Source organism: Barbus barbus (assembly GCF_936440315.1).
Source record: "Barbus barbus genome assembly, chromosome: 47".
NCBI lineage: Eukaryota > Metazoa > Chordata > Actinopteri > Cypriniformes > Cyprinidae > Barbus > Barbus barbus.
In genome coordinates this window covers 3,888,639-3,910,913 of record NC_136725.1, presented here as the reverse complement: position 1 = coordinate 3,910,913, position 22,275 = coordinate 3,888,639, and the positions used below count along the sequence as shown (strand labels likewise).

Sequence of the window (22,275 nt, the reverse complement as noted above, 5' to 3'; positions counted from 1 at the left end):
TCTCATGCTTTCTTCCATAGTGCTTGGCCCCATAATTGCTGCTTGCAGCTACAGTATATTATTATTATTATTATTAGTAAGCAGTCATATGAAATAGCATGATATTTGACCTTTTTGTGACAAGGCAAGGTTAGTTAAGATTGTACAATGTCATTTGGTGCAACTCCCTAAAACGTAGTGATATATCCTTTAATAATTAATGATTATTCACAAAAAATGCACTGCCTTTCAAAAGTTTGGGATCAGTAAGATTTTTTATGTTTTTAATGGAGTCTATTATACTCATCATGGCTGTATTTATTTGATCAAAAATACAGAAAAAAATACTAATATTGTGAAATATTATTGAAATTTCGAATATTGGTTTCCTATTTTAATATACTTTAAAATATAATTTATTCCTGTGACGCAGCACTGCATTTTCATCAGCCATTACTCCAGTCTTGAGTGTCACATGATCCTTCAGAAATGTTGAAACAGTTGTGCTGTTATATATATATATATTTTTTGGAACCTGATACTTTTTTCTTTGATTCTTTGATGAATAAAAAATTACAAAAAACAGTATTTCATATCACTTTTTATCCATTTAACACATCCTTGCAGCATAAAGCATTAATTTCTTAAAATAAATACTGCCCCAAACTTTTGAATAGACTAGTAGTGTATATTGTAACACAATATGTATATTTTGAATAAACACTGTTCTTTTAAACTTTTTATTTATCAAAGAATACTGAAAAAGTATCACAGGTCCCCAAAAAAATATTAAGCAGTACAACTGTTTGCAACACTGATAATAAATCAGCATATTAGAATGATTTCTGAAGGATTATCTGACACTAAAGACTGGAGTAATAATGCTGAAAATTCAGCTTTGATCACAGGAATGAATTACATTTTAAATAAATACATTTTTTCCCCCTGTATATTCATGAAATAGATACAGCCTTGATGAGCATAAGAAACGTCTTATATATATTGTTTTTTTTTATTTTTTATATATATATATATATATATATATATATATATATATATATATATATATATATAAATAAATAATAATAGTGCATTATTATAAAAGGCTAATATTTTATTACCTTTATGTTGATGGTTATACAGATTACATTTTTAGTTTTTGCATTCAAACTTCCAAAAAAGTTTAAAAAAAGTCTACATGTCTAATAACTTCATATGCTTTAAGGTAGAGTTTTAAAAGACTTTCCATTTTCTTGTTCATCATTGACTTTCCTGTAGCTCCTGCCAAGATACTGAAAGTTCCCAAGGAGAAGAAAGTTCAGATTGGATCAGAGGTTATGCTAGAGTGTAACGCCACTGGCAACCCAATCCCATCCATAACTTGGCTTGAAAACGGCAATACAGTAAATCCTCTACTTTACACTAATTTTTCTCTCTTACCCATCTTCCTTGCTTGCTCTGGCTCTATGGAGCAAATTAATTGTACTTTCATCTCATCTTACTGGACCAGAGAGCAGAGCTCAGTGTGTTCATGTTAAATGTCAGGCGGCATAGCTCAAATGCACTGCCAGTACAATGACGTTCTGCAGATGCTTCAGTCTGTGCTGCTATTAACAGGATTACAGGATGGATAATACAGTCATTCCTCAGGCCGCTGATCGGACAGCAGCAATAAAGTTTAAGCCATACTGAGATCAAGAAAAGAATTCAAAAACACCTCAGCGCTCTTATCATTATTTGGGATCATTTTTCATTGTGGATTTTGGTAGACAGATACAAAGAGAACCAAAAACTTTTCAGTCTTACTCTGAAAACAAACGTGTAAGTCTTTAAAATCCAAGCGAATCCAAGATTCAGATTTCTCAGGCTTCTGAACAAGCTGTGCTGTCTCTGTTTTCATTTGGATACCAGCAATCATATTTTAATGCAATATTTTTTGAGATATGTGTAGATAAATATTGGTTTGACTTAGCGGCTGAGGATTAAACTTCTATTTTTTGGCACGATGTGTAACAACAATAAGTAGTGAAGTAGAGAATGATCTCTCCGCTTGTAGTCTCGCGTAGCCAGACATTCAAACTGATGGCTGAAGGCCTGGAATATATGTCCGCTTTCATTGGCCAAGGCCTGATGATGAGGCCATTTGACCGACATGTCAAACAACCAATCACAGTTCGTTTCGTTTAGCGTCACGTTTCGGGGCATGGAAATGTCGCCGCAATAACAAATCGGTGTGTGAACTTCTCGGATGTATTTCAAAGATTCTATGCAGCGAACTTTAAATATTTCACATACTTTTGAAAATCCAGCGTTTATTTGATCCTAATAAGTGTTCGGCATCACATTTGTAAACACGACGCCTTTCTTCTTTCGTGAGGGGGTTTGGCGCCAAGGCATCTTTGTTTCCCGGTGGACTGAAAATAAACGCGACACTCGTGTCTCCCGGAAATCCGGTATAATTCAACCAGTCAGATGACGACTTCGACATTCCTGAAGTGTTTCCAGAAAAGTGTGTCATATGCATCAGACGTTTAGCCAACGTTCCGTGGGCGTGACGTCTGAGGCTGAGACTACTCCACTTATAGGCCGTATATGTCCTAAATACAGGAGGATTTAACCCTTGGATGACCAAACTGCTATATTTTCACTTGTGTTTGGGTGATCTTTTTGTTGTAGAATGTTTTAGGTTGCACTAGTGTGTACTGTACACTAGGTTTGCACATATGCACTTACATTTATGCACAACCATTTTATTTGGATGTATTTATTTTTATATTTATTTTATACATATTGTGTTGACATACATACTAATGAAACCAGATTTAATTTAAAAAATATTTGTGGAACATATAAATTATATATTATTGATGACAATGTGTTCTTGTAATAATTTGTCTATTTATCTTTTTTGGTATTTGTGGAACATGTATTATAAAAATCTGATTAATTAGATTAGTTAAACTAAATCAAGGTGTAAATACTTTTATATTTCATTTTAATTCAGTTGACATTTATTTTATTACAAGTAACAAATAGTTTTTATCGTTTTAGTTAACTAACTATAAGAACCCTAAAATCAAACATTTCAAGATATTTCAAAATAATAGTAATATCATTATTATTGTTACGGAAGTAGGACGGAGACAGAGAGATGGGCTAATGAATAGAGATTTATTGACAACAGGTGAGCGTTTGAGGGTAGAAGTTGAAGGTAGCTCTGCAGATAAGTAACACGGAGGTAAGTAACAAGACTATTGCTAAGACAGCAATAGCAGTCCTCTTCGACAAACGAGACCGGACACTGAGTGCTTGGCGGTGTGTCTTTTATGGCAGTGGTGATGGGTGGCATAACGATGTGCAGGTATGTTCAATCAGAGACTAGGTGGAACCAGGTGCGTGAGTGCATCGTGACAGACAGATCCGTGACATTACCTCCCCCTCCCGGAAGGTGCGACCCGCACCGTAATAATTACATTGGGGAGGGGGAGGGGGGGTGTAGGTGCAGGGACACAGGGGAAGCCTCCAGGGCGGATCCAGGGACTCGGGAAACCATGGCGGCTCAGGAGACTCAGGGAGCCATGGCGAGACTGGTGGCTTGGGGAGCCATGGCGGATCAGGAGACTCAAAGAACCATGGCGGGTCTGGGAGCTCGGACGGCCATGGCGGGACTGGAGGCTCAGGGAGCCATGGCGGGACTGGGAGCTCGGACGGCCATGGCGGCACTGGAGGCTCAGGGATCCATGGCGGGATTGGAGACTCAGGGAGCCATGGCAGGTCTGGGAGCTCGGACGGGCCTATTTTTTCAGGAAGGTCAGACCAAGGAACCATAGTGGTCATTCCCCAGTCCACTATGGTTATCCCAAACAGGGATATACAGCCCCCCCAAAAAAAATACTTGGGGAAGCTCCTCTCTGGAGGAGCGGGCTCCGGTGGGCGCTCATGAAGCGTGATCCTTAGAAGACACTCAGGAGGAGCGGGCACTAGAGGGCGCTCTGGAGGAGCAGGCACTAGAGGGCACTCGGACTTTAGGGGGCACTCGGACAGTGCGGACTCTTGGGGGCGCTCGGACAGCGCGGAGCTGGATGGGACCACCGGGGACGCAGGAGAGCTGGACGTGACCAGCGGGGACTTAGGAAGGCACTTGCGAGGAGCAGGCACTGGAGGGCACTTGTGAGGAGCAGGCACTGGAGGGCACTTGCGATTCTCAGACGGGCTTGCCATATTCTCAGGCGGCGGGCTTGCCACATTCTCAGGCGCCGGGCTCGGGGAAACTCTGACTCGGGATCGAAGACTCTCCAGACACCGGATGACGTATCCTTCCAATTTAGGTTGGAGGAGTCTGGGAGCTTCGTGCGATGATGGAAAGTGATCCCGAGCCAAGAACAGGGTCTTGAGGACTTGGTCCTCCAGGGCACTGGAGAGGGCAAGCGGTACGAATGCCCTAGAAAAATCCAGCATGTCTGGATGTGAATGGGCCAGGGAAATAAATTATGCTCATTCATCCATTCGGTAATTGGTCCGGTCTTCTGTTACGGAAGTAGAACGGAGACAGAGAGATGGGTTAATGAATGGAGATTTATTGACAACAGGTGAGCGTTTGAGAGAGGTATCAGGTAAGTAGCAAACTTGGAGGTCTTGGATAAGCAGGATGGTAAACTTGCATATCTTCTTTTCAGCAGAGTGGTGAACTGGAGGAGACACACACCGTACACTGGGAGTTGACTCGGGCGGAACACAGGAGCAGACAGACTGGAGATCTTAGGAGTACACACACGGGAAGGTAGCTCTGCAGATAAGTAACACGGAGGTAAGTAACAAGACTATAGCTGAGACAGCAATAGCAGTCCTCTTCGACAAACGAGACCAGACACTGAGTGCTTGGCGGTATGTGTCTTTTATGGCAGTGGTGATGAGTGGCATAAAGATGTGCAGGTGTGTTCAATCAGAGACTAGGTGGAACCAGGTGCGTGAGTGCATCGTGACAGACAGATCCGTGACAATTATGTTGTGACAAAATGTTTAACAAGCACCCAAGCAAAAGATTTTACATCAAATCTAGATTAATTTTACTTAAACCTTCAACAACAGTGTGTTTTAACAACAACTGAATTCAACAATTGTATGATTTGTCTATTTATTCCTTATAAGGTATTTGTCGGACATATTTTGGAAATCCTTTCATTACTTGTCATTTAGACGTTAGAATTTCAATGGGTTGCAAGACCAAATCATTAAACACTCCACCATCAAAGTCCTTTGCCTTTTGAGCTCTTTTCACTAATGATCTTATGCATAGTAATAGTTAATAAAAGGCATTTATATTGTTATGATGAATAGTTAGAGCTGTCAGAGCAGATAGATAAAGATAGAGAGGTGAACTTTGACCTCTGACCTCCAAAGCATCCCTGAAACCCGTGAGATGCTATTAGACGCTTGATTAAAATAAGTCGTCTGAATGTGTTTCTGGCAGGACTCGAAGCTCATTAGTTTTCTTTAGCCTGACGAAGTGCCTAAAATCAGCTGCATGAGCACTTTGTCAAATATAGAGCCGTGATCGACATTCCTACAGGCTCTTATGATCGTCTCATAAACTCAGCAAATCACATTAGCAAAATAGCAGGAGTCTTAGCACATCCAAACGATAAATAGAGGGATTTGTTATAATTGTTGGAATAATCATGTGACCCATCACTTCTATTCTTTTCTATTCTATTCTGCACATATACTGTACACTGGAGATTGCTAGTGACTCTTTTGTACTACAAATACAAATAGTTTCAAGTTGCAGGGTGTATAATTTCTGTGCTATTAAAGATAATATCATAAATGTTTTATTTATAAAAATTTGTTGATCAGATGAGCCATATATATGTACATCTGAATTTCTATTAATGCAATAATAACTTTTAAGCTGGTATATTGCATGGCTACTTGCCAGAAGATTATTTTGATTGTTATTATAATAATTTCTACCTTTGAGGTCTGTAAAATTATTATTATTTAAAAAAATAATAATAATAATAATGTTCTTGAAAGAAGTCTCTTCTGCTCACCAAGGATGCAATTATTTGAGCAAAAGTACAGTAAAAACAGTAATAATGTAAAACATTTTTACAATTTAATATGACTGTTTTTATGTGAATATACTGTATAATGTAATTTATTGCTGTGATCATAGCTGAATTTTCAGCATAATTACTCCAGTCTTCAGTGTCACATGATCCTTCAGAAATGCTGATTTGGTAACCAAGAAGCATGTATTATTATTGTATTATTATTATTATTATTGTTACCAATGCTGTCGTGCTTCATATTTTTGTGTAAACTGTGATTTCTATGGTTTTCAGAATTTGAATGTCCGAAAGAACTGCATTTATAAAAGTTTTTGAAACATTTAAAAAATTTTTATCAATCTAATGCATCATCACTAAATAAAAATATTAATTCCAATCAATGAATGAATCAGTCAATGAATGAATGAATGAATGAATGAATGAATCAATCAAAATATTGCTGACCTCCAACTTGAATGTATATGGGCCATTGTACAGAATTGGGCTGAAGTCAGAGTTGGAGACGTCTTGAAAAAAAAAAAAAATTGTATGTATGCAAATTGTCTAATATTCAAGGTACACATTTCTAGTAACTGTGCAGTTAATTCTCATATTGTATTTTCAGAAAGTTTTGGAATATTTGTCCTCTCCCCAAATTTTTCGCTACCAAAACACAGTAATAATAATTAAGATTTTGCTTATATATAGATTCTAAATATATTTTTTGCTATTTTATTAAAAAAATTTTCAGAGGTGAATCAACAACATTTTTTTTACAATATTTCATGTGTAATTTATGAGATTTGTTGTTGTCACAGTGTGAGTAATAGAGGACTCAGATGCAGAGTAGAGCAGGAGAAACTTTTACTTTCGCCAGCAAAACACAAAATAACATAAACAATATATAACAGCTGCTTAAGGAAGCGGAGATTCCAGAGCTGGCCGGCAGCGTCTGCGGACCACACAGGCTTCTGGATCTCTGTGCTACGAGTCCTGTGGCACAAGGGAACAGAGGGTCAAAATAGAGAAGTGAGATTCTCATACACAACACGAGCAAGGACAAAACAATCTACTCACAACGAGGAACAGAAAAACAGGGACATATATGGGAGTGGGCAGGGCCGGAGTGGGACTCCTTTTCAGCCCTGGAGTTTCAAGCCTTAGACCAGCCCACTTTAGTTCACGACTGACTATATTAAAATGACGTCATTTCCAATTCAGTGCAAATACAGTAGCCTAAGTTTTGCTTCACAGTGAAGATTTATTTGAACAGTTAACACAATGTAATGTTTAACAGTATCAGAATTTTCTGTAAGAATTAGTGCTCATAAATATCCGAGCCATGAAATGAAAAAAAAAAAAAATCTAATAAATACAAATATAAATTAAGATATTCAGTCCTTAAACACAAATAAAGAATAAAACAAGTATTGCACTGTTATCTGCAAGACTTTTTTAACCACAATATTACTTTCAATGATGGCTTCATCTTTTTTCTTCAAGGAAACATGGCCAACCCTAAAACATTAATAAACGCCTGAGCAGTGTACTGGTCTCTGCAACTTTGTTTATCACAGTGTCATTGTCCAAAGACATGAGAATTTCAGTGCACATGAGCATGAATGCCTCAAGATTCTTCTGGGTTAAAGTGCTTCTGAGCCTGTTTTTTACGAATTTCAATATTGAAAAACTTCTCTCACATGCTACTTGTGTGATGGACAGAGTTAATAGCAACTTGTAGGCGAGTCCAATCACATGGTAGGCGTCAGTTAGAAGATTGTACTGAGAGAGAATGAGATGGACACAAATGACACAGTTTTTACAGGAGGAACAAGTTTTGCTCTCTAGTTCAACATCCTGCTGTTCCATGGAAGGATCAACATCACTTCCTTGTGGCATTTCACTAGCTGTCCTGACAAGGTAACCCTCCAGAGGGGACATCTTTAGTCTGTCCCACTGAGATGCAAGGCTGCACAGTTCACCACATAATGTGCCAACTGTAGCTCTTTCGTCAAATTTAAGCAGACATTTGCTTATTTCTTCCAGAGCTGAGCTTTGGAGTCCATTTTCCCTCACATGAGCAAAGTTTCTAGGGTCTAAACAGGCAAAATCTGAGCAAAGTTTTGCATTAGCAGAAAACCGCCTGTTCATACTGTCTATTACTGTGTCTATGATGACATTGTGTACTTTTACCCTGAAGTCAGCATCTGCTGATGCCAGCTGCTCATCTTCTGCAATCTCTCCTGGCATCTTTTTCTTCTTTCTGATCCTTCTCTCAGAAAGGGCAGCCTGAACTACAAGCTCACACTCTTCCTCCTCTTGCAACTTTCCATTAGCCCACTTCACAAACTCATCAGCTGCACACTTAACTCCTTCAAAGTCCCTGGCACACTTGCTGAGACCCTCCTCTGTCCCCTCAACCAGACGTTGAGCTGTCATGATATCCATTCCCCTTGTCTGTAGGTATTTTGAAAGGGGAGATGTAAGCTCAAAAATGCGAAGGAAGAGTTGAGCAGTGAGCACTGTCTCATATTTCAAAAGGACTTCTATGAATCCCTTTGCCTTGGCCCTCACGGTTGGCTTTTGCGCTTTGTCTTCTACAATGGTGTCTAAAGTCATAAGTACTTCAAAAAACAAGGCTCCCTGAGGATTCCTGAAGCATCCGAACACTTTACCTAGTGCCTGATCCTTAGCCCACCACCTAGTTGGCCCTATTGGGCACAGTCGTCTGTGATGCGTGTCCTGACTCTTCTCTTCCCACTTCTGCATGCGCTTGTACGATTCTCTTAAAAAAACTGCTATATCATTAAGCAGTGAAAACAGAGATGCACTTTCCACAACACTGCCTGTTGTGTCTACCAGTACAAGATTCAAAAGATGTGAATAACACCAAATATGAACCTGATTGGGGGAATGCTCAGAGAAGAGTGTAGAAAACCCCCTAAACTGTCCCTGCATATTAGCTGCACCATCTGTTGAGTTGCCCACACATGTGCCTATGTCAATATTAAGGTTCAGCAGCACTTTTTTCAGAAGCTCTACAAAACTCTGGCCAGTAGATGACTCACAGTCCACCACAGCAATCAGTCTTTCTTGAATGACATCTGCTACATATCTAAGTATGATTGAACACTGGTCTTTGGAGCTGATATCCTGGGTTGTGTCAAGCTGGACAGAAAACATGCCAGCTTGTCTCACTTCTTCTGCTATAGTCAATTTTATCAGCTGGCCGATGACATCCACAACTTTATTAAATGTTTCTTTTGACAGCAGAGTAACTAGAGCGCCTCTGCCTTTTGCACCAGTTTCATGTTGCTTTTTGCTGTTTTCAATGCAAGTGTTAACATGCTGTTGGAGGCAAATGTCATATCTACTTAAGAGTAGAATCAACTCCAGGATGTTACCATGATTAACAGCAATGTTTTCTAAGCTATAACCTGCCTCTTCTTTATCTCCTCTGTAGCTTAGGCCACATTTGCCTATGACTTTAATAACGTCCACTATGCGCTCCATCACCTGGCGTTTCTTTTTCACTTGCTCAGCACGCAGTGACATTTGGTTGCTAGTCAACAGGCTTTTCACATCTGCCTTTTGCACTTTCATAAAGTAAGCATCTGCACTATCTCTGTGAGTCTTACTTTTTTCATGTTCCACTATCCTTTGGTGAATGTGTTTCCAGTCTTTCATGCCTCCCTTTGTGAAAGGGCCATCACTTACCAAAGGAGCAAATGCCAAACAAACAGAACAGTACAAAGATTGTTTTTTTTTCACAGTAAGTCAGCCACTTGCGGTTTGTTCCATCTTTGCTATTGAAAACCTTTGGTATAGGAACATTTGGGGTTTGTTGAGGATGATAAGAAAAAAATGTATCTATATCCTGTGACTGAGGTCGAGCAAAGTAATCAAAACTATCAACATAATCATCTTCATCTGCCTTGTTCCTAGCTTGTGGTTCTGGGTTCTGCTGCTGAGTTGCTGCCTCTGTTATCTGTCCCTGAGTAGACTCTACTCTCCCTTTCACACTTCCTTCTGTATCCCTAAACTCGAGTGCGCCTGTATTTAATCACAATAAAAAGCATTCTGTAAGCTTTAACGTATGTGGAAAGCATCTTTAAGTTGAATTAAAACTAAACAAATTAAATATTTCAAATGGCAAAACATGCAGGCTTTCATATGACTTTTATTCCCTTTCAATCGTAGGCTTTGTACATTTACTATCTTTTAATAAAAACATAATAGGTCACTATAGTAACACTTGAGCATAGAATGTTGTTATAGTTTAACTAATGTCATCATGTTTGCTTATTCACAGACTGTGGTACAACAGCTTACCTGTGGTTTCCACATTGAGAGCATCAGTCTCTTGCCTGATGATACAACTGGGTCCTGGCTCTGTGTTTGTCACTAAATTAAATTTTAAAAATGGTCATATTTCTCACTACAAATTTCCCCTTTTTAGCTTTCTGATCAAGTTAAGTCAGATTTATTAATGTAGTGAATCATCTGATGTCATTAATTATCTCAGGGCATTTTTCATTGAGCAGGTGTAATGTTCATTAATATTAATATTAATTATTCAAATTCTTATATTCATTCAATGACAATCCAACCTGCCCATTCTAGCGTGTTGGGCTCATGACTGGTGCTTGGTTCTGTTACTGGCTCTTCACTGTTAGCATCAAACTGGGCTAGAGGCTGCTGCTGCTGAAGAGCTACAGTACAAGAACAAGTTCGATACATAAACATGAACGGTGGTTTGCAGACGTTGTTTTGCACTGCTCCTAACTAGCTTAATGTTAACTTACCGGCCGTTTCATCGTCTGTATGTGTTGTTGTTGTACTCTCGCTGCTGCTGGTTTTAACAAAAAATGTACTCAGCTTAGTACATTTGGCCGCGTCCGTTTCTAGAGCTTTCTTTTTTTTAATTCTGGCCTTTTCAGCGCCACCTTTTCGCTTTTTATTATCCATTTTGCTTTTGCATCTCTCGCGTATCTCTTGCTGTTGAGCAAGGTGCCGCTGTCGGGGGAGTCGAATGATAATTACATCATCATTAACCTGCAGACTGCATTCTGCTCATGGGGCTGCGAGAAAATAAATAAAAAGAGTGGACCTGCGCTAAAATAATGAATAAAAAGAGTGAGGCTATGGTAAAAAAAATAAATAAAAAAAAATAAAACAAAAAATAAAAGTGCGACTGCTGACACCGGCCCTCGCGTCCAAAAAACGGACCGGCCCACCGGGAATTGTCCCGGTCCTCCCGATTAGCCAATCCGGGCCTGGGAGTGGGGGAATGAGCGACAGGTGGGGGAGAGTCAGCTCGTGATCCGTGCCCTCCCACTGCACGATCAGCACTGATTGCCCAGACCACGAGCTACCGAACATGACGGGACAACACAGACAGCATGAGTAGCCGAGAAGGCACCCTGGACCGTGACAGTTGTATTTTGAATCCAATTTTTCTTTGTAGAAAGCAAAAAGTTGATCATACTGATTTCAAAGTTAAGGATTCATTAGTTTGAATACACATTGAACCAAAAACTATCAAAACATCTTAGGGGATGTTTTGTGAAAAATAAAGTATACTGAATTATCAACTGTTTCGGTAGTGACAGCACATTTTCGGTAGTGACAGTAATGCTTTGGAAGTGACGACATAACATTACAAAATTTTAACTCACACACTAAACCACTATTAAAAAAAACAACAACAAAAAAAGTATAACTGTACTAAAATTTAGTTGATTTCCCAGTGCAAATAATACACAAATTTTTCAGACTTTTGAACACATTTACTTCAAAATGACGGTACCTATCTACTCACAGCTTGTAGCAATATGAGAGAGCAGGACACAGGAATATTTCCTGATCATAAATTTATGGGTGTAGTTAAAATCAGCATAGGCCAATGGACTAAAACATACACTGTTTCGGTAGTGACATGAAAAATGTGGGACGTTTTTTTTTACATAAAGTTTCATAATTTACAAAGAAAATATAAAATATATTTTTTGGAAGTTCACTTTTAAAAAGAATCAAAAAGATAGTTTTAAAAAGAACAATGGAAAAAAAAAAAACTTTTTATATATATATTGATTCATTGATTCAACAAGGTGCTGAAAGCATTCTTTAGAAATGTTGGCCCATATTGATAGGATAGCATCTTGCAGTTGATGGAGATTTGTGGGATGCACATCCAGGGCACGAAGCTCCCGTTCCACCACATCCCAAAGATGCTCTATTGGGTTGAGATCTGGTGACTGTGGGGGCCATTTTAGTACAGTGAACTCATTGTCATGTTCAAGAAACCAATTTGAAATGATTCGAGCTTTGTGACATGGTGCATTATCCTGCTGGAAGTAGCCATCAGAGGATGGGTACATGGTGGTCATAAAGGGATGGACATGGTCAGAAACAATGCTCAGGTAGGCCGTGGCATTTAAACGATGCCCAATTGGCACTAAGGGGCCTAAAGTGTGCCAAGAAAACATCCCCCTCACCATTACACCACCACCACCAGCCTGCACAGTGGTAACAAGGCATGATGGATCCATGTTCTCATTCTGTTTACGGCAAATTCTGACTCTACCATCTAAATGTCTCAACAGAAATCGAGACTCATCAGACCAGGCAACATTTTTCCAGTCTTCAACCGTCCAATTTTGGTGAGCTCGTGCAAATTGTAGCCTCTTTTTCCTATTTGTAGTGGAGATGAGTGGTACCCGGTGGGGTCTTCTGCTGTTGTAGCCCATCCGCCTCAAGGTTGTGCGTGTTGTGGCTTCACAAATGCTTTGCTGCATACCTCGGTTGTAACGAGTGGTTATTTCAAGGCAAGGCAAGTTTATTTATATAGCACATTTCATACACAGTGGTAATTCAAAGTGCTTTTACATAAAAGAAAGTGAAATAGACATTAAAAATCAATAAATACATGGAAATAAAAATAATAAAAACAAGGAATTTTAAAATGATATAGAAAATGATTTAAAATAAATGTAAAGAAAATTATTATACCTAAAATTCATTGCAGTCAGTTCGGACATATAGCACAGTGCTCATTCAACAAATGCACAGTTAAACAGATGAGTTTTGAGTCTTGATTTAAATGTGGCTAATGTTTTAGCACATCTGATCTCTTCTGGAAGCTGGTTCCAACTGCGGGCCGCATAATAGCTAAAAGCAGACTCCCCTTGTTTTGTGTGAACCCTTGGTATTTCTAACTGACTCGATCCTAATGATCTGAGTGGTCTGTTCGGTTTATATTCAGTGAGCATATCAGCAATATATTTAGGTCCTAGGCCATTGAGTGACTTATAAACGAGTAAAAGTACTTTAAAATCAATCCTAAATGTAACTGGAAGCCAGTGTAAGGACCTGAGGACTGGTGTGATATGCTCAGATTTTCTGGTTCTAGTCAGAATCCTGGCAGCAGCGTTCTGGATGAGCTGCAGTTGTCTAATGGTCTTCTTGGGAAGGCCGGTGAGGAGACCATTACAGTAATCCACCCTGCTGGTGATAAAGGCATGAACAAGTTTCTCCAAGTCTTGACTGGAAACAAAACATCTAATTATTGCAATGTTTTTGAGATGATAGTATGCTGATTTAGTTACTGCTTTGACATGACTACTAAAACTAAGGTCTGTCTCTATAATCACCCCAAGATTTCTGACTTGATTTTTAGTTGTTTGACCCCTAGAGTCAAGGTATGCATTCACCTTGAGAACTTCATCTTTGTTTCCAAATGCAATGATTTCAGTTTTCTCCTTGTTTAACTGAAGAAAGTTCTGGCACATCCAACTGTTAATTTCATCAATGCATTGGCAGAGGGAGTCAATGGGGCTGTAGTCATTTGGAGATAAGGCTAGGTAAATCTGGGTATCATCAGCATAGCTGTGATAGGCAATTTGGTTCTTCCTCGTTATCTGACTTAGTGGGAGCATATACAGGATAAACAAGAGCGGTGCAAGAATTGAGCCTTGTGGGACTCCACATGTCATGGCCGCCCACTTAGACTTATGCTCTCCTATACTCACATAATAACCTCTCCCTTCTAAGTATGACCTGAACCATTTGAGTGCCATCCCAGAAAGCCCGACCCAGTTTTCCAGTCTCTCTAGAAGTATGTTATGATCGACAGTGTCAAACGCAGCACTAAGATCTAGTAGTACCAGCACTGATATTTTGCCAGAATCAGAATTGACACGAATATCATTTATTATCTTAATGAGTGCTGTCTCTGTGCTGTGATGTGCTCGGAAACCAGATTGAAAATTGTCCAGGTATTCATTTGACTTTAAGTAGTTGTTCAGCTGATTGGAAACTACCTTTTCAATAATCTTACCTATGAAAGGAAGATTTGATATGGGTCTATAGTTGCTCAACATGGTGTTATCAAGATTGCGCTTTTTCAGAAGGGGCTTAACAACTGCAGTTTTAAGGGAGTTTGGAAAAGTCCCAGAAAGAAGTGAGGCGCTCACCACTTCTAAGAGATCAGCTTCTAAACAGTTAAGCACATTTTTGAAAAAGGATGTGGGAAGTGTGTCAAGATAGCAGGTTGAAGATTTAAGGTGCTGTACTATTTCTTCCAAAATTTTGCTATCAATTTCTTTAAAAACACACAGTCACTTCTTTTTTAAATTCCGGTCGAATCTGTGTGACCTCTGCATAACTTGAGGATGTGCCAATCTCCTTTCTGATATTATTGATCTTCTCAGAAAAGAAGGAAGCAAACTCATTGCATTTGCTGTCGGAGAGCATTTCACTGGGAATCTGACTTAGGGGGTTTGTCAGTCTCTCAACAGTCGCAAAAAGAGTGCGAGTGTTGTTTAAGTTACTGTTTATAAGGTTTGAGAAGAAGGTCTGTCTAGCTGTGGCTAGTTCCACATTGAAAGCATGAAGGCTGTCTTTATAGATGCTATAGTGGATTTTGAGTTTCGTCTTCCGCCACATCCGCTCAGCTTTTCTGCATTGTCTTTTCATGCTCTGAACTGCTGTTGATTTTCACCAAATTGATTTCTGTTTCCCCGTCTTCTTGCTGACCTTTATCGGGGCAGTATCATCAATAACATTCTTAACTTTTGAGTTAAATGACTCCAGGAGAAGATCAACAGAGTCTGCAGAAATGCTTGGTGTTAATGATATTGCATCCATAAATAGCGTACCAATGTTCTCGGTAATGCATCTCTTTCTGATAGAGCCAGATCTAGATTCAGTGGTGACTGAGATCAATATATCAAAGAAAATACAGAAGTGATCAGATAGTGCTACTTCCTTAATTACAATGGATGAGATGTTTAGACCTCTACTGATGAGTAAATCTAGAGTGTGTCCACGATTGTGTGTTGGTCCGTGCACATGCTGACTCAGGTCAAAAGTGTTTAAAACAGTTATAATTTCTTTTGTAGTTTTGATTTCTGCATTATCTATGTGAATATTAAAATCCCAATAGCAAAACAGTCAAACTCTGAGGAAATCATTGATAACAGTTCAGTGAAATCATCAACAAAGGCTGGAGAATATTTTGGAGGCCTGTAAATAATGATAAACAGTGTGCGTGGAGCACCTTTCAGCACAATACCTAGGTATTCAAAAGACAAATACTGACCAAATGACATTTGCTTGCACTGATAAACATCTTTAAAGAGAGCAGCTACACCTCCACCTCTCCTAACAGTCCTGCAGACACTTATAAAATTAAAGTTAGGAGGGGCTGTTTCAGTGAGGACTGTTGAACTGCAGCAGTCTTCTAACCATGTTTCATTTAGAAACATAAAATCCAGGTTGTTTGTGGTTATTAAATCGTTGATCAGAAATGATTTATTTTTAAGTGAGCGAATGTTTAAAAATGCTAACTTGGTGGATTTACATTTTGTCTCTACAGCAATCTTAGATTGATAAATTTCAGTCAAAGTTGCTCTTCTATCAGCTTGAATCAGTCGGCCCATTCTCCTCTGACCTCTAGCATCAACAAGGCATTTTCGCCCACAGGACTGCCGCATACTGGATGTTTTTCCCTTTTCACACCATTCTTTGTAAACCCTAGAAATGGTTGTGCGTGAAAATCCCAGTAACTGAGCAGATTGTGAAATACTCAGACCGGCCCGTCTGGCACCAACAACCACGCCACGCTCAAAATTGCTTAAATCACCTTTCTTTCCCATTCTGACATTCAGTTTGGAGTTCAGGAGATTGTCTTGACCAGGACCACACCCCTAAATGCATTGAAGCAACTGCCATGTGATTGGTTGATTAGATAATTGCATTAATGAGAAATTGAACAGGTGTTCCTAATAATCCTTTAGGTGAGTGTATTAAGCTTACTAAATATTATTGTAAGTGGGTTTCAATAGATAACAGAAGGATCTTAATAAACATCTAAGATTTGAATACTTGTAAAAGTTTTGGTTTACATAATATATTATATATAAATAAACACCCATACAGTATATATTTTGAAAATATTTACGTGTTTACATGTATACATTTATATTTATATAATTTACATCATATAGAAATATATTTAATATACAAATATAACATTTTTCTTAAATATATACATGCATGTGTGTATTTATATAAACATAAATAATTTTTTTTTAATAAATATTATATATAGATATTTTTTTATAAATATACACCGTACACACTAGTGATGCGCTGATGGTGGTTATATCTGCGGGCTCTGTGGATAATCCGCGGGTAATAAAAAATTTAATTCTGATTATTTGCAGGTTAGTGGTTGGATAAGATAAATTATTAATGATGCAAATATTAACTTCATTTTCTAAAATATGAACGTGTTTTAAATTGGCTACAGAAATTTAATAAACTGTATAGTCATAGGCTATTGAAGTTATTCAACAAAACATTATTTAGTCAAATGAGGGATTTTCTCTGTGTTTTGTTGTTTGATTAACATTAATGGCAGATGGCACAGCTTTATTAGGCTGCTTCCACAAGACCTATTTCACGGATCCAATACTGATACACATGCGTTTTCATTCGCAACTCTTTACATTAACTTAAGACAAAACTGACAGGATACTCGCCAGGACGACCATTTTGACGTCATTTTGTGTGTATTTGGCCACTTAAGCGCAACAAGCTTTGCTCAATTTCAGAAACTCAATTTGGTACTCGCAGCGCACACTTTGGATGCGACTCTGAGTGCACAGAAAAGGGCCTCTGGAGCGCGCGAGTACCGAGAAGCTTAAAAAGACGTGCAAATAATACATTTTTGTGAGGATGAAACAATGACCGATTAGACAATTTCTGTCAACTGTACGCGAGCGTTCAGCTTTAGATGTGCCGATGTGAAGAGAAGGTCCAGCTGAATCACTCCCTGTTTTCAAATGACTGATTTGATCTGATGGTTTGTGTGGATTTATTTACTTATCTAACCTACATGCTATATTGAATAAATGTTTTGCAGGAATTTCCCTCATTTCAAAGTCGAAATGAGTAGATATATACGCAATACTGCACTGAAATTCAGGACCTGATTAAACATAATTCTATTGTACAGAGAATTGTGAGACATGACTTTTCCAAAACTTTCTGGCTTTATTTATTTTCCCCAAACTTTGCAGGCCTGGAAATTGCTGTTTTAAAATTCCATGACTCTTCCACGTTTTTCATGACCGTATGAACCCTGAATGTGACAATCGGGTGCGATTATCTAAATCAGACAAAAATATAGGTACGGGCGGTTGGATAATTTATTTGAAGCTGTGGATTCGGGTGACGTTTTAGCTCATCCGCGCATCGCTAGTACACACACATATATTATGTAAACAAAAACTTTTATTTTGGATGCGATTAATCGCGATTAATCGTTTGACAGCACTACACATGTGTTTTTTGGTTGTGGGACAGAAGTTTACACCAATTCTGTAGAATGGCCCATAGAGTCTCCAGTGTCTTTTATATTGCACACATTAGGCCTCATTCATAAAACATTCGTAAATATAGGAGTAAATTCTGAGTAATTTGCGCGAAAAATGGACCTTCCCGAAAACTCTCCTCCGGATTCACAAACGCTTCGTAAACATCCGATTTGATAGTTAAACGTGCGTATGTTAATGAATTCCAATCATTCGTAAAAAGGGTGCTCCTGCACGCTCATTCACAATTAGCATAATCACCACCTATGAATTACAGCTGCGCAAATTACGTGTCCAGGAACGCAGTGGAATATTCTGGTCTGCTTTCTCAGGTTTGGCTCAAGTATATTGCATAAATGCAAAAAAAGACTAAGAGGCCATATGCCTAACAATAAATATTCAATTAACGTGTCCATCAAAGCGTTTTTAGCCAGCTGAAAAAATGTCAGGTGCTCTCCTGAAAAAGGCCAGCTGGCGGCGTTTGAGAATGCTTTGGTGGCACAGTGTTTTTCCAGCTGAGACTCTTTGGTTGCTGTGATTAGGAATATCCATGGGAGTAACATAATACTAGTATCTCATTTAGAAGAATATTACTGAATATAAAAATAAGTAACCAGCAATATTAACTTCTCTATTGTTGTTCAGTTGTTGTACAAGTAGGATGATTGGTCGGTGTAGTCTTTGTCCTGCCCCTCCTCCATTGATTGGACGGCTGGCTAAAAAGTGACAGTGGCAAGCGCTGCGTTCTACCCAAAGCTAAACAGCTGATCACATTTCAGCTACAAAAAAAAAAAAAAAAAAACCCCAGAGCAAACAACCTTGTAAAATATTATAATGGCAGTGCATCAAAATTCATTGTCATCAGTTTGCCAAAAAGAACAGAGAACGTTTTACGCACCATTTACACCTGGTAGGGAGCAGGTGTAAATTTATTTCGTACCAACTAACGTTTTGAATATATGAACAATTTTGTGAATTCGAAAATTTACGTCAGAACGGCTTTACAAACGATTTACACAAAAATGAGTTCTGCTCGTGTTTCATGAATGAGGCCCATTGTCATTTTATGAAGTGTAGAAGCATTACAGTGTTTAAAGCATGTGAGTGTGTACCTGATATGATTTGTTTGCTGTGTGTAGATTTCCGGCGCATCAGTGGAGGAGACACTGGTGGATGAAGTCATTGTGTCTGTTCTGCGTGTGGTGGTTCATAAACCAGCTCTCTACACCTGTCAGGCTACAAACCAGCACAGCGGAGGAGCCAACACCGTCAAAGCCACAGCCAAAATAACCGTCTCAGGTGAGCTAAAGCACTGATTCCTACTAGATTCACTAGACTGTCTGCTGCTTTGTCCCTAAAAAAACACACATTTCTTGCAAAATGTCTGAATTGTTAAATGCTCAACAGTAAAAAATAACTAAAATTATATAAAAAGAACCATTTTATTGCAGTAACAATCAATATAGTTACTATGCTATTTAGCAGGAGGTACAGCTAACATGGTAAATATTTATATGGGTTATAATCCCTGAGTATATGAGTGATATGAAACAGTATTTTATATATGACAGCAGTTATCATAACTGTAATTACTGTCATTTTAACATATATTCACATAGAAAACAGTTGTTTTAAATTGCAATAATATTTCACAGTATTACAGTTTTATTATATTTTGATCAAATAGCCTAAATGGTGAACCTAAGAGACTTTGTTGAAATAAGTAAATAAATAATCTTACCGAACCCAAACTTTTAAACAGTAGTAAAATACCATTATATATTGTCATACTGCCTTGATAAATATCATAGTACTAGATCACACAGTCAGAGTACCAAGTTACCACTGGGGTGTATTATTGTCAGGCTGTGATGGTTTAGCAGTCATAATGTTTTAGCAAATCAATTTGAAATGCTTCTGTTAATAAAGGCCCATGAAACAAGTCTTGTAAACACACCCCAACTGTGACCCACTGTTTCAGCCATATGCTTCTCTGGCTGCTCTGTGTAAATATGAAGTGACTGCTCTCGAAGTTTCAGCAGCTGTGTTTCTGCTGCCAGTATTTCACTCAGCTTCCCCTGTGTTTGCATAGCTGTTCTTTTGCCTCCTCCAAGCCCCGAAACGCATCCTTGCACAAACATGCCCCAAAAGCCGCCTTGTGCCGCTTGAGCCATGTAGAGAATGTGTACAATACGAATAGGCAATATGGCACTGAATTATTGAATTAACTGAATAATATATGCCTGTGTTGATCTTTTTGTTACCAAAAGATACCACAAAATGACCAACAATTACCAGAATTTCCCTATTACATAGCTCTCTGGTATGCCTCAATCTTATTGGTCAATCACTATTCTGAAATATATTGATTGTTATTTGTTTCTTATGGAAGTGGTATCAAAAAAGAAAGACCATAAGTCCGTAAACTGTTTGCCTTTGTGAAATAGGTTCTTGAGGCCTGTCACATTAAAATCAGGAGGGCCATTAAACTTCACACCTGCTGTATCTGCAGAAAGACCCCCGTGCTCTGTGTGTGTCCTTGTCTCATTCACACAATCACTGCATCACAGAAGCATGCTCAAGCCTGCAGCGTGGATGTGTTGCTCTCTGACATTAAGCAGATATTTGTTGTGCTCTTCTCTCTTCTTGGGTCTGTTTCTGGTGGTGGACTCTGGATCCTGTAACTTTCCCATAGAATGGAGGTAAGAATGTCATTTACATCCTATTAAGTGGTACTTTAACATGCAGTATGACCTTGTGGCTATATTTTCTCTATAGTGTTTTACCTGGGTAAATCTTACAACATCTGTGAACAACTTGTCTGGGTTTCACCCCAAAATTAAAAGAAATGTTGGCATTATTAAGACATTATTTGCATGATTGTTAAACACATTACCTTTCTCACTGTAAGGCAAAAAAAAAAGATTTTTTTTTCGTGCTCTTGTGAAAAAAAAAAAAAACAGATAGAAAAACAGATTAGTTATTTAAAATAAATAGAGTAGAGGATATGTGTAATTATCTTAATAATAATAAAAAAATGTTTTAGGGTGGTTTTTTATTATTTTTTCTACCTATTTTTAATTGTCAGTGTTAGTGATTATTTTATTTTATTTTGAAAGAAATTGATGCATTACAATGATCAAAAACGAAATATTACTATTTTTACTGTACTTTTGATCCAACAATAAATTATTATTTATATAAATATTATTAATTTATTTATTTATATTGTAATTAAATGTTTTTTTGTGAGATTTGGTGTTCATAGTCAATCATGTTAATATGACAATAGTCTATGAAAATACAATTGATAAGAAACCTGCATAATATGTGACCCTCAAAACCAGTCTTAAGTCGCTGGGGTATATTTGTAGCAATAGCCAAAAATATATTGTATGGGTCAAAATTATAGATTTTTCTTTTATGCCAAAAATCATTAGGATATTAAGTAAAGATCATGTTCAATGAAGATAGTTTGTAAATTTCCTACTGTAAATATCAAAACTTATTTTTTGATTAGTAATATGCATTGCTAAGAACTTCATTTGAACAACATTAAAGGTGATTTTCTCAATATTTAGATTTTTTTTGCACCCTCAGAATTCAGATTTTCAAATAGTTGTATCTCAGCCAAATATTGTCCTATCCTATCCTAATATATATGTATATGTGTGTTAGTATAGATATACATACTATATATACATAGATATATACTATATCTAAACATACAGCAATGGAAAGATTGTTTATTCAGCTTTCAGATGATGTATAAATATAAATTTCGAAAAATTTACCCTCATGATTGGCTTTGTGGTCCAGGGTCACACATATATATATGAAAGATCTAAAAGTGTATTGCGTGACTCAAGCTGACTGCTCATGAAGTCAGTCCAGTCAGTTTTTTCAAGAGCATGCGTTTAGACTGAGAAGAGCTGCTTCACTGGAAAGAGCCGCTCAAATTGAGTAAGTGTGTCTCTGTTGATTGAAATGATAAATGCAAACATACACATGTGCTGGATAATGCAGTACACTCCCGCCGTCAAACCAGACGCACCATATGGTCTAAGTTACACATGAACTTAAATAAACCAAGCTATTATCCGACAGTTCAGATTCAGCACCTGGATGCAATTAGAGCAAAGTTACACAGAATGAAGTAATTGTGAGAACTGCACTTTATTCCTGTCAGTTGTGCAGTGTGTACATGAGTCAGCACACAGTCATGAGACAGTCATGTATGGAAGCCTTGAAGGGACATCTTTATGTAACTGAACCATTCTGTTTAGTAGAAGTCAATGATTAGGGCAAAGTTAATCTTTAACAATTTACAAACTCATAAACACAAAATGTCATAAACACAGTTT

At 38.0% G+C, this 22,275-nt stretch overlaps 1 protein-coding gene across 1 annotated transcript in view; it reads left to right on the top strand.

Annotated features, from left to right (window-relative positions):
• The window catches only part of musk (muscle, skeletal, receptor tyrosine kinase), a 46,877-nt gene that overhangs the window by 11,686 nt on the left and 12,916 nt on the right, over positions 1 to 22,275 (top strand). The window contains exons 6-8 of the mRNA XM_079411132.1: positions 1,258 to 1,382; positions 19,051 to 19,210; positions 20,607 to 20,613. Of these exons, the coding sequence (XP_079267258.1) occupies positions 1,258 to 1,382; positions 19,051 to 19,210; positions 20,607 to 20,613 (292 nt within the window). The remainder of the gene's footprint in view (positions 1 to 1,257; positions 1,383 to 19,050; positions 19,211 to 20,606; positions 20,614 to 22,275) is intronic.